Here is an 18,654-nt window from a genome sequence, read left to right as displayed (position 1 = left end):
CGAATCAAATGAACCCAAAACAAAAAACCCCAAGTTCAGAAACCCTAACATTCCCAATTTGAACCCTCATCCCCCACTTCGCAAAACCCATACATGTAGGGAAGAACAAAATCCCTAACCACTCGCAAAACAGGGAAGAACCAAGAATTCCCCAAATCAATTTTGAAACGAAAATCATACATTCCAATTTACAAAAACCAGATAACACAACAAAAACCCCCAAATCGAAACCCTCAATCGCTATGGTGGCAGCGCGAACTGGGAAGAAGATGATGGTGAAGGCGCGCGTGAAGATGGTGGTGCGTGGAGGTGGTCGCAGCCGCGTCATGGTAATGGTCTTCTGGGTTTCGTTTGCAGGTATGTGGTGATTGCGGTGGTGGCCTGAGAGTTTAGGTGTGGCGGCGCTAGGGTTAGATTTTTAGAAAAAAATTAGGGTTTCTATTTTTGGTTGGGCTGAAGGTTGAAGTGATGGTGATGTGGCTCTATGTTTTGTAATGAATGAAGGTTGTTCAATCTAGTCCTAATTTCTGTTAATTATTTCTGAATGTGGTCCCTGTGATGATGACTGATCTAGTCCACGTGACATTTCACTCTCTAATTGCACATGTGGAGATCTGGCCGATAACGATTTAAACGGCGTTAGCAAAAAGGACCAAATTGAACAAAATTTATACTCTTTAGGATAACATTGAACAGAAAAAAAACATGGGGACCAAAGTGAACAAACTTGACAAAAATAGGGACCATCAGGGATATTAAACCTTTATGTTTTGATTTTTACACTTTTTCTCGTAAATATATGCTTTTTATATTTCTCTTATTAGATACAAGAAAAATATACTTTGACATATATAAAAATCTTTTGATACTATTTTTTTTTAAATATAAAAATTTACTTATTTATAATTTTTACTTTTATATTATGTGTGAAATAAATGTAAAAATATATCATCTTATTATTATTTGAAAAAAAAAGTAAAGGTTAAGTAATAAAAATAAGTTAGATTTGTTTTCTTGGAGAAGAACAAATTTTGAAAATTGGAGCGGTCTATCATAATTTTTGTTTCTTTTTTATATAAGGGGTTTGCTAACTTGCGTACGCCTGTTTTTCAGTTGGTACATTTTAGCAATGTGTACCGGATTTCAATAGACAAAAATACCCTTATATATCATGAATTAAGTTTTACGGTTAAGGATATTTTAATAATTTTCATTTTCAAAATTAAAAAAATAAAAAAAAACCCTCCAAACCCTTACCCACCTCTCTCATCCCTCAGAACCCTTTCTCTTTCATCTCTTTCACTCCAACCTTTTCTCTGTCATCCNTACTCTAGCCCCAATTGAAAAAAATCAAACACCTGCCTTATTTTAAAAATTTTCATTCTCAAAACTGAAAAAAGAAACCCCAAACCCTTACTCACCTCCTTCATTCCTCTCAACCCTTTCTCCTTTATCTCTCTCACTCAAACATTTTCTCTGTCATCTCTACACTAGCTCCAACTAAAAAAACACTCATTATTAAACAATTTACTTTTGTAAAGAGTTGAGTCATTGACATATTCACCTTCCGAAAAAAGTTCATTCATAATCTCTTTCATTTCATTATCTTCACTATATATTACAGCCGACTGACACAACTTGCACCGAGACTTATGAGTATCCTTCCTTTACATTCTGACACACTAGTAACATTGCTCCCATTTAATTTTTTTTTGGTAGAAATTCATTAACTTGTTTTCCTTTACTAAAGAAAAAACAAATCAAAATACAATAAAATTCTCAACGATAAAATCAAACAATAAAAATTCTAAATCTTGAAATTTTATTTAAAATTATATAAAGAAAAAATTAGGTGCTTTAATTTTTTTATTTATGTAAGTATTTTTTTTCTCTAACCATTTTATTTAATAATGAGTGTTTTTTTTAGTTGGGGCTAGTGCAGAGATGATAGAGAAAATGTTTGAGTGAAAGGGTTGAGAGGAATGAAGGAAGTGAGTAAGGGTTTGGTTTATTTTTTTTAGTTTTGAGAATGAAAATTATTAAAATAAGGCAAATGTTTCTGATTTTTTTCAATTGGGGCTAGCGTAGGGATGACAGAGAAAAAGTCTGAGTGAAAGAGATGAAAGAGAAAGGATTGAGAGGAATGAAAGAGTTGGGTAAGGGTTTGGGGGTTTCTTTTTTTATTTTTTTAATTTTAAGAATAAAAATTATTAAAATATCCTTAACCTTAAAACTTAGAATTCATAATATAAGGGTATTTTTGTCTACTGAAACCCGGTACACATTGCTAAAATGTACCAACTGAAAAACAGGCGTACGCAAGTTAGCATACCCCTTTATATAAATCTTATATGTATTACTTATTGAAACTCGTTTCCATATTTAACTATTCTCGTGTTTTCGTTGTAATGGTTAACTACAAACAAAATTTTATATAAGATAAAATAAGAGATAGACGTAGATTTATATATTTTTTAGAAAGTGAGTTTTAGAATAATGTTAAAAACAAATCTGTGAAGACTTGACAAAAACAGACAATATTTTATCGGTGTAGAAATTTATATGCATATGTTGAACATCTTAAAATTAATTTCATTATTTTATTTCTTTATTATGGAATTTCACTTAAACACTAACTTTTAATTCTAAAAAATTATTATTATCATAGGTTTTTATGGGTTGAGTTAGATAGATTTTAATAAATTTATTACTCAACCCATTAAAAAAATACCAAATTAAATTACTTATGGTTTTATATACTTTATGTTAAACTCAACAAATTTTAAAATTAGTTGGACTGAGTTAAGTTAATTGGGTGAATGTTTTTTTTAAGTTATAATTTTTAAATATTAACTTAATTCAAATATAACTCAACTTTTATAAAAATTATTTTCAAAACTTTAAGTAAGACAATAAGTGAAATCATAATAAATTTATTCAAATTAATTCAAAACATAACATAAAATAAAAGTGTAATATAATTTATTCATAATACAAATATAAGAATGAGCCTTAATTACATCATGAATCATTTATACTAAATTCATCAATCAATTTATATAAGAGTAAGATAGATTAAGAGTCAAATTTAATTCAATCATAAATAAACACTGAAACAATTTAAAGTTGGGTTAAGTTATTAAAAAAACTCAAAATAAACATCTTAAATTATAATATTTATCATAACCTTATTCTTAAAATAAACTAATTTAATATTTTTATCCATCCACGTGAGTAATTAATTCGAGCTTTTTAAGCCTTAATCTAATAATATGATAGGTGTAGAAAATGAATTTATTCTATACCTTCATTTTTTGAAAATATTTTTTTTTTATATCATGAATATAATTCATGATTAAAGGATGAGGTATGGTGTTATAAATTTTGCACGTAGTTTAATTATATATATTAACTTATTATCTGTTTTAACTATTATATTATATGTGAACATATAATAAAATAAATATTGATGCACATCAATAAGAAAAATGTGAAATGTTATCAAATTTTTTTTTTATAGATGTATTATTTTTTTATATTTCTCTAAAATAATATTTTGAAAAGTTTAATATATAAAGAATATAAATTTAGTGATATATATAAATCTTCTTTGTGGATAGTGGACGTAGGACTTGTCAAACACCATAGGCAAGGTGAAAAATGATTATATTTTTTTATGTGTTAGACATTTAGTTACTTATCCTTTTGCATAATTCACAAAATCCGAATAATTTAATGTTAGATGACCCATGGTAAACTTTGTTTATTTTAGACTTACTTTTCATTCAGACAAATGATAATGCAAACATTATTTTTCAAAAAAAAATTTCTGTTTCATGGCACAAGTAATGGAACTGCTGTCTCTTTTATTCATTATTTACAGACCTTCTCTTTCAGAAACAAGTATGGCCTCCCTGTTTTATCTTCTAAATTATATATTTTCGGCAGAGATTTAAAGGATTGGAAGACAAATTTCTTTTGACGTGTCTTCTGGATCGTCTTTTCAACGCTCAAGTTAGGAGCAGTTTAATGAGTTTCTGCTCACAATTAATTGTTATCATGAGTATTTTGAGAGTAGGAGTTGAATGTGAGGATAATGTATTGAAGTCTGAATTGAGCGGATCTAGTTTCCTATTTATAAGTTGTCTCGTGGACCTTAATCTGACATAAGTTCAATAAAATATAAAAAGATTTATCTTTAGATTGAATCGATTGCTTATAAATAGTTTATCAATATCTATAATCAGATATTTTTTATTATCTTATTTTCTTTTTGGTTATTTTATCTTCTACTAGATCTTTTATCCAATAACTTAAATACTCACCCAACTTTAATCCATTATCGATAAAACCATTTGACCTGGTAATCGTTCTATCTTCTATCACGTACCATACAATATACTTATGGAAGGCTGAACCGTGGACCTATCTCTCAGTTGGACAGCAGCTGAATGCTCTTGGAACTGCTGCTGCTGGTCTTTCATGTAATTATTCGGCTCTTTTTCATGTAATTCAAAGGAATTATGATATGTAAATAATTTTTTAACAATTTTTTTGATAATAAATTATGTATTATTCTTTTATTTATTTGTATATTTAAAATGAACTAATTACAAGTCATTGTATAAACTATTGTAAAAGGTTGTAAAAAAAAATTGTTAAAAAATGTTTTTCAATTCAAAAGGACTTGGACAACCTTCCCATTTGTATAAAAAGAAATACCGTGAATGGACCATAGAGAAATAGTTTTGGTGCAGCTTTTTCAATTAGGATAATTGAATGCACCTTACCATGCCATTTTTATCATTTCATCCAAACCTTTCACATGTGCATTGCACCGTAAGCCATTCTCTTTATCTATTATTATTACTATTATTATTTGTTGTTGTTTGTTTTTATGAATTTAAGCTATGTTGTAATTGTTAAAAGTGTATAAATTTGTGCTACTCTTGTAATGCTTTTGGTGAAACATAATTCTTGCATATTTATAGAGATTTCTTTGAACGAGTTGATACTTTGAATAATGTACTGGAGTTGGTTTTACTTTGTGTAAAAGACATGATTTTATGGGATTTAAAGGGTTTTCACTCCTTTTCTGTCACCATGTGACTTTGGGTTTTGTTCTCTATTTTTTTTTTAAGTAAGATGATGGTCTTTTATTGTATTAATAATTAAAGTGGTTATTTTAAGTAACAATAAGTATTAGATGCATATTTTGAATATTTTAAAATTATGATGGTTGAGGTTGAAAATCAAATTTGAATGATTGTTAAAAATTTAGATTTTTTTTTTATGATATGATGCTTAAGTTTGGGTGACCAATTAAAGTGGTTATTTTAAGTAACAATAAGTATTAAATATATATTTTGAATATTTCAAAATTATGATGGTTGAGGTTGAAAGTCAAATTAATTAAAGTGGTTATTCTAATTAGATTTATATTTTGAATATTTTAAAATTATGATGGTTGAGATTGAAAGTCAAATTTAAATGATTGTTAGATATTTAGATTTTTTTTTTATGATATGATGCCAAAGTTTTGGGTGACCACTTAAAGTGGTTATTCTAAATGTATATTTTGAATATTTTAAAATTATGATGTTTGAGGTTGAAAGTCAAATTTGAGTGATTGTTAGATATTTAGATTTTTTGTTATGATATGATAATTATATTGTTTTAATTATTGTATCTTGAAATGATGTTAACTTATTCATATTTGTTTGTGTCTATGTTGTTTGTTTGTATATGTGTATGCGAATCTATGTAATAATCGTATAGTGTATGTTGTATGAGACTGTGTAATGATCGTATAGTGTATATTGTATGAGAGTTTAGATAAGATTACAGATCATTATACAGGTGTAGAATGTTGAAAGTCCCACATCGACTAGAGATAAGGCCAATTTATAATATATAAGTGGGGTGCAGACCTCACCTTACAGGCCGATTTTGTGGGGTTGAGTTAGGCCTAAAACTCACATCTAACATGGTATCAGAGCCAGGTTAGAGCCTATCCTAGCGATATTTGTTGGACATATTGTTCCACCCGCTATAGGGTCGTTATCGGACCATCCATTAATATCTAGTCTCACGCTTGAGACGTATATACCTCGGCGTGAGGGGGGTGTGTTGGAAGTCCCACATCGACTAGAGATAAGGCCAAGTTATAATATATAAGTGAGGTGCAAACCTCACCTTACAAGCCAATTTTGTGGGGTTGAATTAGGCCTAGAACCCACTTCTAACATGGTATCAGAGCCAGGTACTTCCTTCTTAGGCTAAAGTTTAGCCCGTACTTCTTGTGATACAGTGTTAAGTATCACCATTTAGGAGTAGTCCAGCAGAAAACTTTGGACCTCCAACCTGTCTTTAGCCCTTTTGATGCCATGGTGTTTTTCGGTTTCTGCCAATGCTTTGTTATAACAACTCACTCAGAGTTGTTCTTTGAGACTGACCGCTGAATTGACTCTTTCAAAGTTATGGGATTCAGGTTTGTCCCTCGTACGGATCGGTTCTCACCAGTTCTTCCACCTTCACATTCTGCTGTTTAGTCGTGAGGAGGAGAAAATTTCAGCCGCTGCAGGGTAGTGTAGTCCCTGCAGGTCTGTTGTTGTTTGCCTCTGCAGGACAGATGTTTCCTAAAGGCTTGTTGATGTTTAGGGCAGTTAAGTCTCTTGAAGTTTTGTTGCTGTTTAGGGTGGTTAAGTCCCTACAAGTTTATGGCTGTTAGCCTTTTAATTCCAGCCGTTGCAGGGTAGTGTAGTCCCTGCAGATCTGTTGTTGTTTGCCTCTACAGGACAGATGTTTCCTGAAGGCTTGTTGATGTTTAGGGCAGTTAAGTCCCTTGAAGTTTTGTTGTTGATCACCACTATTGATGGCAATTTAGTCCTTGCAGTTTGTTGCTATTCGCCACTGCAGGCCCTTCATCTGTTCTTGAAGTTTGTTGTTGTTTGCTGCTACAAGTCACCATCCCGAAGTTGAAGTTCGCCCTCATCCATTGCTGTCCAAGTTGAAGTTTGTCCAAGCCGGTTTTGTGGGGTTGAGTTAGGCCTAAAACCCACTTCTAACATGGTATCAGAGTTATGGTTAGAGCCTATCTTAGCGATATTTATTGGGCAGATTGTTCCACCCGTTATTTGGGCCGTTATTGGACCACCCATTAATATATAGTCTCACGCTCGAGATGTATATACTCGGCGTGAGGGGGGTGTTGGAAGTCCCACATCAACTAAAGATAAGGCCAATTTATAATATATAAGTGGGGTGCAGACCTCACCTTACAAGCCAGTTTTGTAGGGTTGAGTTAGGCTTAAAACCCACTTTTAACATAGAAAATTGTTTTGACCAGAGATTGGATAAAAACTTGGGAAGATTTATAAGTGACATGCATTAATGTAATGTATGATTTTAAATTGTTTTATAATTGTATACTTCATATTTGATTAATGAATTGTAAGTATTATATAACTAGGAAGTGGAATATGAACAAAATTTCTTGTACAAATTTTCAATCCATTAAAATAGAATGACATGATTTTAAAAATTTAAAATTTTTACACGTTTTTATGAAATCCAAATTTAAGGGTGTTACAAATAAGCTAAAAATATTAAATTACTATATTTTATTATTTTATATTTTAAAAAATCTATTTTAAAATAAATAAGAGACTATTCAATAAATTATACTTAATTTCATAATAAATTTGAATAATTAATAAAATTTTATGATTTATAAAGTATTAAAAAAGTTCATATTTTTTTTTCATTCAAGTCTTTATCATCTAATTTTTCTATTAAATAAATAATATGATTATTACTTTTGTCTTATCACCTTACTTACATATAGTTACATATTATTTTATTATTAAATAATAGTATTTTGACACACATTACATTTATTCGATATATTGTAAAGATATAATAAACATAAAAAATGAAATTTTTTATTTGTAATAAAAAATAAATTATCAAAGTTTAAATCGATTAATTTTAGAGTTAAATATGTTTTCTATCTCTTAATTTTCAAAAATTGGAATTAGTCATTTTTTGAAATTTTGACCCAATTTAGTCTCTCAATTTAAAAATGTGTGAATTTAATTCTTTTAACTCCTAAATTTATTTGACATTTCAAAAACATAACATTTAAGTTATTTGTACACGATTTTTTTTCTTTAATGTTATTTGAAAAACGTATTTAAAATCTCAAATAAACTTAATAAAATTTGGTTAAAAAAATTAAATTTATCAAATTCTATTGATAAAAGACTAAATTAGTCAAAAGTTACGAAAATAGATTATTTCAAATTTTCACTAAAAAGTTAAGAGATAAAAACATATTTAATTATTAAATTTATCATTTACTTTAGTATTTTTATTTTAATTATTTATTTTATTGTAATAATAAAATATATTTATGAATATTTAATTATTATATATCATTTGTCAATTTAAAAATGTAATAAAATAATTCATAATTTAGTTAAGTTAATTTAATTATTTCTTGTAAGATTAATTATTAAATATAATAACAAATTATATTATAAAGTATTAAAATTCAAAATATTTTATTTATTATTGTAATATTTAGTTATTTGTTATATTATCATTTTAGATCAAATATATTTGTTAAAATATAATTGATTATACAATAAAATATTTACATATAATCAATTATATCTCATGTCATAATACATTGAGAGGAAAGTTTACACCAAAAGAAAAAAATAAATTCTGATTTTTCTGTGCTTTTATGTTTTGGTTCTTACATTTTTTTCTCTCGTGAATGCACGTTTTTTGTAGAACAAATTTTGAAAATTGGAATGACCTATTGTAATTTTTGTTTCTTTTTTATATAACTCTTTTATTTGTTTTAGGTTAAACTCAACAAATTTTGAAATGAGTTGGATTGGGTTAAGTTAATTGGGTCAATATTTTTTTAAGTTATAATTTTTAAATATTGACTTAATTCAAATATAACTCAATTTTTATAAAAAAATATTTTCAAAACTTTAAGTCAGACAATAAGGGAAATCATAATAAATTTGTTCAAATGATTTCAAAACTTACCATAAAATAACTGCAATATAATTTATTTATAATATAAATATAAGAACGAGCCTTACATTTATATTAAATTCATCAATCAATTTATGTAAGAGTAAGATAGTTTAAGAGTAAAATTTAATTCAATCATAAATAAACTGACATAATTTAAAGTTGAGTTAAGTTATTTAAAAAAAAAAAAACTCAAAATAAACCTCCTAAATTGTAATATTTATCATGACCCTAATCTTAATATAAACTAATTTAATATTTTTATCCATAACTAATTCGAGCTTTTTAAGCCTTAATCTAGTAATATGATAGATGTAGAAAATGAATTTATTCTATGCAACATCATTCTTTTGAATTTTTTTTTTTTTTTATATCATGAATTTATTCATGTTGGTAAGAATGTCATGCATTGGTTAAAGAATGAGGTTTGGTGTTATAAATTTTGCATGTATGGTTTAATTATATATATTAACTTATCATCTGTCTTTTATATATTGTATTGTTTCAACTATCACCATATCATCATATGTTACAGGTGAACAAACAATAAGCAATAAAATAAATAGTGATGTACAACAATGAGAAAAATATGAAATATTGTCAAAATTTTGTTTTATGTATGTATTATTCTTTTATATTTCTCTAAAAAATATTTTGAAATTTTTGATATATAACGAATGTAAATTTAATGATATATATAAATCTTCTTTATGGAGAGTGGACATAGGATTTGTCAAACACCACAGACAAAAGTGAAAAATGATTATATTTTTTATGTGCTAACATTTAGTTAATCATATATGATAACACCATTTAGAAATTACAAATGTTTGTTTCTAATGCTTATACGAATAGACTACTCATAAAATAAATCAATAAAATTAAAACAAATAATACTTATTTAGTAAACTACATAAAAAATAAGTTATTGAATAAATAAACTAAATATATTAAATTACTATATTTTATTGTTTTTATATTTTAAAAATCTATTTTAAAATAAATAAGAGACTATTCAATAAATTATACTTAATTAAGTGTAAATTTCATAATAAATTTGAATATTTAATAAAATTTTATGATTTATAAATTATTAAAAACGTTTATATTTTTTCATTTAAGTCTTTATCATATTATTTTTTATTAAATAAATAATATGATTATTATTTTTGTTATATCACCTTACTTACATATGGTTACATACTATTTTATTTATGAGTAACGATATTTTGATATATATATTATAAAGATAGAATAAACATAAAAAAGTATTATTTGAATTTGTAAAAAAATAAATAATAAATAGTAGTGTCAAATGTAAAAAATTTTGATGTGTGAGAATATTATTTCTCTTTATTATTTTTATTTTATAATTTTATAATTAAGTTGACAAAAGTTTTTGTATAATTACTTTTCCACCATCTTTTGGCAACTAATACATTATATCAACTATATTAAAGACATTTCCTTTTTATTCTCTACAAGTTGCCTTCTGAAAAGAAAAAAATTGGCATTTTTATTTTTCTTTTCAATTTAACATTTCATATAGCACTTGTTAAAATTGTAAGTTATTATTATCATAAAAATATGATTATTTTATAAATTAAATACTTTAAGTATTAATAAAACATCTTAAAATATGGATATGTATGAAAATACAAATATGACTCAGATTGAGATATCAAAACTATAGAATCTTTATAAAAATTTAAACTTTTAACATCTGAAAAATTATTTTGCAAGAAATTATTTTGAAAAATATAAAATATAAATATGAAAGTTGTCAGAAAAAAATATACACGAGAATGTAACACATTGAATGTATTAAACACGTTTAAAAAGTGTAAGAGAAAACAACACATGACCAACTCTTTTATTGATGTGATTCTAAAGTCAAGGATTTTCATCACCATCGTGTCATTGCTTTCTTTTCATCAAGCTCGTCCTTTCTCATCTTAACGTGTCGATCTTTCATTCCTCTTCATTTAATAATTTTAAATAATAATATTTTTATTTTATTTAAAATTTTAATATCCATTATTATATTATTAAAATAAATTATAAGATAGATATAGTTTTTCAAAGGGTGTGAAAAATATTATTTTTCTAATGTTAAGTTTCATTAGGAGAAGAAATTATTAGCATTGAGACAAAGGTTCGTATCAATGAGAAAAAGACAACTCTGGTTAGTTTTTAGTCAAAGTAATCTTCTCGACACCTACTTTCTTTATCTAAAACAAAATATTATATTAAAGTGATAATTATAAATATAAATAAAATATTATAGTAAAACAATAATTTATTACTAGTTTGAATGTATACCATACTCACCCGTTTTTTCTTGTTATATTTTTCTAAAAATAATAATATTTTACATATATTTGACATATAATATAAAAATAAAGTAATTATAAAAAAAATTATGATTTAAAAAAAATTGTAAAAAATAAGATTAAATAAATGTAAAAGTTTGATGAATGAAAGTATCATTATTTTAAGTTATTGCAAAGCAGTTAAGAAAGATAATGTCTTTTTGCAGAACAATTTTATTTAGATTATATTAAGGACCAGACAAGTTTTCTAAGTGTAAATTTAGATTATATTAAATAAAATATATTTTAAAAACGATGTATATAAAAAAAACTTATAGATTTATTACTTCAAGCTTTTTAAAAAGATTTTTTTTCATTTTTTTTATATAAAATACTTAAATTTTTATTAATGTCAAATCTTATGGACTTTTACAGGAAGAAAGATACAACACACTTAACAAAGATGATCACTAAAATCTCAATGACAGATTACATATATCTAAAGGATTTCAACAGTATAATTTGAATTCTTTATATATATATATATATATATATATATATATATATATATATATATTTATTGTTTTAAATGTGTACAAACATAGTATTACAACTGGACAACTTTAGTGTCATTTTATTGGAAAGATACATGATCCTTGAAATTATCGTAAAGAACTGTAACAGAAAAAAAAAGGAAAATATTTAAAATCTTAGTTATAAATGAGCACAATATTCAAAAGCAGACTCATAAGTCTAACTATAGTTATCTCATTTCATTGATTTGACTCATCCTGAATCAGTGACTCTATTATGTACAGTGAGAATAATAATTTTAGGTGTAAATGGAATAATTTTTTTACTTAAACTATATACAAATTTGAAACAAAATTTTTAAAAACTTATTTAATGTTTTTATATAAACAGGATGAACTTTTCTATAAACTATAAATAGTTTATAAATCATCTTTAAAAATATATTATATGTTTTTAGAAATTATGGTGGACATAAACTAATTTTATTTACAAAAAATTATGTAAATTTCTTAAATATTTTGGAAAGAAGTTGGTCTAAATCCCTAAAGATTCGAAATCTCAAAATAAAAGTAAAGATTCGATATCTCAAAAGGTTGTAAACATTTTATGCGTGTAACACGTGTGTGTGTAAAATAAATAATTTAATAAGGCCACTCATGACTTAAAAAAAACATGCTTATGCGATGTATTGAGTTTAGAGAAAATTAAAATAAAAAATATATAACTCATTAATAAAAATATGATAAAAATTAAAAAATTAAATATAATTTTAATTCTTAAATTTAGAAATAAAACTGAAACTCAATTTTATCATAAATACAATCCACTCCTACTTAAAAATTTTAAAATTTGACAGTATTTCTTTTATTTAGTTATTTTACACTCAACTCTTACTCGATTTATCAAAATATTATTATTATATTAATAGATGTACAAAAATATTACTTAATTTTTTTTATTATATTTTCTTATTTATAAAAATATTACTAGTATTATTTACAAAAATGTCATTTATATTATATTATTATTATTAATATTATTATTACTATTAATATTAGTATCATTATTGTTATGATTAATATTATTTATTATTATATGTATAATAATAACCAACAATAATAATAATTAATAGTATAGATAGTATTATTGAAATCTTTGGTTTATTATTATTATTATTATTATTAATTTTGAGATTAACATTAGTGTTAATAATATTATTATGATTATTATTATTATTACTAGTACTAACAGTAGTATAATTATTTTTATTTATATATTAATATTTTTCAATATATCTTTATATATGTATTTGCATGTATGTTTTTTACAAAAAAAAAAATTATATATAGAATTTATTTTACAACATGCTTATATCTTACTTTACAATAAGCCGGGTTTATACATTTTATTTTAATATAATATAATTCAAAACTCTAATTGTTTGATTGTTATATAATATAGCTCAAACTTTAATTATTATAAATTTTAATATTATAACAATATTATTTTAAAACAGAATACAAATAATTATCATTTATTAAATTTAAAAGTTATCAAAAGCCAATTCATATTCATTGTATAATTAAAAAAATAAAAGACTAAACCCATGTGTGTGTCACATACATCTCTATCCATGAATGGAAATGTGACATGAAAAATACTTAATTTTAAAATCTTAAGAAGTTAAGAATAATTTAGGATTTATAACCATTCTCATGAATTATTATCTATAGATGTAAGTGTTTTAAGGACTATTCATTTATAAATGTGCCTATAAAATTTTACAGCTTTAATATTAGAATTAGTATTAATAATATTGTTAATATTATTATTTGAATTAGTATCAGCATTAATATTTGTAGTTTAGTAACAGTAGTATTGATATTATCACTGCTATTGTTCTTGGTATTATTATTATTATTATTATTAACAGTGATATTAATATTATTGTTATTAGCATTAGTACTGACATTAATTAGTATTATTATTATATTATTATTATTATTAGCATTGATGTTATTATTTATATTTATTACTTTAACATAATAGATCAATATTAAAATAATACTATTTATTTTTAATTAATTTGTTTATAAAAAAACATCCTTGACTGATTATTTAATATTTTTTCATATGATCAATTTATTTATTATATATTATATTTTTTTTCTATATATATAAATATATATATATATATATATATATTTATACATATTAAATATAATTATTTAAATAAGTTATTTTTTCAAAAATAATAATTATGTTAATTTTTTAAATACAATTATAAAATAAAACAAAACAACAATTCAAAACTAGTTTTAAAAAATTAATAAATATAATTCTTTTTATTAAATTTATTTGATATATCAAGGTTGGTGATGAAATTACTTATGTATTTGACAGATTAATTTTAATATCAGTCTGAAATGTCTTGCAACAAATAAAAAATTTATATTTATTTATTTTTTAAAATGTAAAATTAAAATATATCTGAAACAAATATAAATTTCAACTTTACTTATAAATATATTTAACACAAAAATAAATAAGCCAATGATAAAATCTCAATGGCCGCCGGTTTGACATTTAATCAGAATAAAAAATGTCGGCCAAAAAATGTCGGCCGTTTCTGACCAGACTTGTGATTTCTCTTGCATGTAGTTTACGAATCTGTGGATTGGTGCTGGTATAAATTAGAAAAATTTAAGAGTAATTTAAAATTTTACTTATAATTTCTTAAGAAGATCAAACTCTACGACAAATATAATAATTAAAAAAACTTAAAACTAATAATTTTTTACTGTAAGTAAATAAAGAAATATATTATAAAAAAATACTGAAACAAGTCTTAACATAAAATCTAAATTTGTAATCATAAATATATGATAATAATGAAATAATAATTAAAAATATTTATTTATATTTAACATATAAATAATACTACATAATAATACAAAATTATACAAATTGTAGGACAGAATGGAAGGAATCATTTTTAGTATTTCAGTCTACTGCGAACAATGACCTGTTGTAAAAATACTAAGTTCAATTCACCATAATAATTTTATTTTTTAATTATAGTTTTCGGTGTAATTATATTTACAATCAAATCAACGTTACATTTGTATTGATTTGAACATTTTAACCATTTGGATACACTCATATGGATTAAGAATTAAGATATTTGACAACTTAGTATTAGGGGACACCGATAAATATATATTTTTTTAATATTCTTTTTTTATATACTTGAATCCATTAGTCCAAATAAATAAATTTTGAAAAAACAAATAAATGTAATTGATATGGATTAGAGCTCTTAAATGGATTAGAATCCAAGAGTCAACTTTATCCAATTCGGATCAGACTGAGTTGGAAAAAAAATGCATTTTTTATGCACATCAATTTTTAACTTGATTCATTTGCTTGAATCTGTAGTAAATTGAGTTGGTCCACCAACCCATATAATTTTATTTTTATTAATTTATTATTTTATAAAATCTTAAAAAACAACATTTACTCATTATAGGTGGATTGTATTGTATTGTATTTTTTTTATTATTTTGAATTTAATATTAGGAGCTAAATTTATTTAAATTTAGATTACAAAAAGTTTGTAATTTTTTATTTTAAAAAATGTAATTAGGTGAGCTAGTGAATAAAGATGTTTAATCCACTAACTCATGGTAAATCCAACCAAATTTGATCTGTGATAGACCGGACAAATTATCTATTAAAATATAGATAATGAAATTCATTAAATGTTAGGTCTACCAAGATAATTAATTAATGCTTTTGAAATGCATATTTGTAAAAGAAAAACATTTATGTAAGATTTTGATGTGTGTTTATTAAATGATTAATTTGCAGGCTTCACCATGAAAAAAACCAAGAAAAACATGTCGGAAGAAAAATATAATATTGAGTCGTAGGATAGTACCATATTGTAGTGGATGGTGACCTGGCTGAATGTTCCACAAAGGTGAATATGTGAATCTATTGTCATCACCTTCCTTTCTCTATATAAATGAAGAAAGTGCAAAAGCACCATATATATCTGGCAAGCTTAAGAAAAAAGTAACAATGGAATCATCAGTAGTTGAAAACATTGTGATTGTGGGAGCTGGAATTGCTGGTCTTGCAACATCCTTGGCACTTCACAGGTTCAAAACACTTCACATTCATGATTTTATATTCATTTCCATGTTTGTTATAATTTAATAACGTAAGATTTTCAGGTTGGGTGTGAGAAGTTTGGTGTTAGAATATTCGGATAGTTTAAGGGTGACTGGGTTTGCTTTAACAACATGGACGAATGCTTGGAAAGCCTTGGATGCTCTTGGCGTCGGAGACATTCTTCGTCACCAACATCTCCAACTACAACAGTAACTGAATACTTTAACATCGTTGTCTTCTTCTAACACATGCATTCAATTTTCAATTCATGATTCACCGTATGTAACTATGTTCTTAGCTTAAAGGAAAGAGACAACACCAGATGGATACAAAAGCTGAAAAAGTGTAGCTGCTCGGTGTTTGCATGCAGAATGGATAAACTATACGAATAATATATATTACTTTTTATTTTATGAAATTTTATTTATTATATAAAAGAAATGATTAAGTACATTATTATTTTATTAAAATTATGGTTTAGTTAATTTTTTTACGCATTTCAAGTATTTATAACTATAATGCGTACAATTATTTTTTTAATCATTTTTATATCTAAAATATTTTATTCATAATTTTTCTTTCACATTCTTATCCGTTTTAAGAAACTAACAAAGTTAATTTTCCTCTCAAACACAAGCTAAAGTAGTGGAAATTTGAAATGCAGGAATGTGACAACATCTTTGAGCATGGGGCAGCAAACTTCAAGCTTGTGCCTCATGGGCACAGGAAAACAGTAAGTATATTTATATCAATTATAAGAATTTTTTTACACACTATACTTGTAATAACTCACTTTTAGAAATATTTTAATTATTAACAAATTAAGTTTTGTATTTATAAAAAAAGTCAAAGGATAAAATAGTAGAAATAAAATACATGTAAAAACTTGTTAGCTAGATGCTAAGATAATATTAATAAGGACAATGATATTTTGACAACGGAACATGTGTCATTATTTTATTAATTTATTTAAATTTAAATTTAAAAAATATTTAAAACAAACTAATTACAAGCTCTCACATTATAAAAAATTGTTAAAAAATACTGTTAAAAGAAAGTTTTCTATTAATAATATCAATAAAGTTGTTGTATACGTATTTAATGCTGACATTTCAGCTCCAACTTGCTATGCTTTTAATCCAACTTCCCAATGTTTCCTATGCTTTTTGATTAATTATAGTAAATGTGGCCAAAAGGCAAAAGGCTACATCAGTGGCTGATTGTGGCCAATTTCTTAATTGATTTTGATTTCACTCACATGCATACCATTGATGCAGTGGAGACGGTGAAGTTCGATGTGTTCGAAGACAATTAATGATAGAAGCACTTGCTAAGGAACTTCCCAGTGGGACAATCAGGTTCTCGTCAAAGGTTGTTGCAATTCAAGAATCTGGCCTCTTCAAGATACTGCATCTTGCTGATGGAACAACCATAAAAACAAAGGTAACAGATAGTTAAAAGCAACTTGTGAAATGGGTGCAAACAGTTTCTAGTCGATGATTTTTGCAATTGGACAGGTATTGATTGGGTGTGATGGAATAAACTCTGTGGTGGCGAAGTGGTTGGGCTTCAAGGAGGCATCTTTTACTGGGAGATACGTGATCAGGGGTGATATAAAGTTGATGAACAACCATGGCCTTCAGCCAAATTTCATGCACTTCTTTGGAAAAGGCTTTCGATCGGGTGTTCTGCCTTGTGATGAAACAACTGTGTATTGGTTTTTTACTTGGACTCCAACCACTGAAGGTGAATTCTTTGTGTTACTGATTACTGCGAGAAATATTGTAAAACGAAAGATTTTTCCATTAACATATAACTTTTGTGTTGCAGAGAAGGAGCTGGTGAAGAATCCAGGCAAAATGAAGCGATTGGTGTTGGAGAAGTGTGAGAAGATGCCGAGTCATATGAGATGCTTTATAGAGAAAACAGAAGCAGAAGATATCTTAACATCTCCGTTGAGATATAGAAAGGTGTGGGAGCTTGTGTCAGGAAATATCAGCAAAGGCAATGTTTGTGTTGTTGGAGATGCTTATCACCCGATGGCGCCTGACCTTGGTCAAGGTGGATGTTGTTCCTTGGAAGATGGGATTGTCTTAGGCAGGTGCTTAGCTCAGGCATTCTGCAAAAAGGGTGAGACTGAGGAGCAATACAAGGAAATCGAAGCTTGCTTGAGGAAATATGAAAAAGAGAGAAGATGGAGAAACATCGATATCAGTGTTACATCTTATGTTCTGGGGTTTCTTCTGCAAGGTGATTTGAAATTTCTGGCTCATGTGAGAGACAAAGTTTTGCCTCATTTCCTAGCTGGGTTGCTGTTGAACAAGTCAGATTTTGATTGTGGAAAACTCAACACCTCTGATTAAGGTGTTGGAATGTATAATCGGTTAAGAACTAAAGTTTAAGTCTTTCAACCCTACAAAAGTTATATTTAAGATATAATTTATATCCATTTATAATAAAATTGATTTTATCGCTTGTTCACGCAGGATTTCTAACTTAATCAACAACTTTTTAGGTTAAATTTCTCGTTATTTATTTAATACATTACAAATAAAGACAATTTATTTTATATAATCAA

The 18,654-nt window shown here is 25.7% G+C and overlaps 1 protein-coding gene across 1 annotated transcript; it reads left to right on the top strand.

Annotated features, from left to right (window-relative positions):
* The first annotated feature begins 15,972 nt into the window (after window positions 1-15,972).
* Window positions 15,973-18,497, top strand: LOC106770725 (monooxygenase 2). Its single transcript, XM_022784921.1, has 6 exons — window positions 15,973-16,063; window positions 16,139-16,285; window positions 16,741-16,809; window positions 17,354-17,519; window positions 17,594-17,822; window positions 17,907-18,497. The coding sequence occupies exons 1-6, from the start codon at window positions 15,984-15,986 to the stop codon at window positions 18,437-18,439; spliced, it is 1,224 nt and encodes a 407-aa protein (XP_022640642.1). The 5' UTR covers window positions 15,973-15,983; the 3' UTR covers window positions 18,440-18,497.
* The last annotated feature ends 157 nt before the right edge of the window (window positions 18,498-18,654 follow it).

This window comes from Vigna radiata, chromosome 8 (assembly GCF_000741045.1).
Source record: "Vigna radiata var. radiata cultivar VC1973A chromosome 8, Vradiata_ver6, whole genome shotgun sequence".
In the NCBI taxonomy this organism is placed as follows: domain Eukaryota; kingdom Viridiplantae; phylum Streptophyta; class Magnoliopsida; order Fabales; family Fabaceae; genus Vigna; species Vigna radiata.
This window is presented reverse-complemented; position numbering and strand designations above follow the sequence as displayed.

Coding starts and splice junctions, on each gene's coding strand:
- LOC106770725 (XM_022784921.1), top strand. CDS start 15,984: ATGGAATCATCAGTAGTTGAAAACATTGTGATTGTGGGAGCTGGAATT. Junction 16,810..17,353: donor CTCATGGGCACAGGAAAACA/GTAAGTATATTT, acceptor CCATTGATGCAG/TGGAGACGGTGAAGTTCGAT. Junction 17,823..17,906: donor TTGGACTCCAACCACTGAAG/GTGAATTCTTTG, acceptor TTTGTGTTGCAG/AGAAGGAGCTGGTGAAGAAT.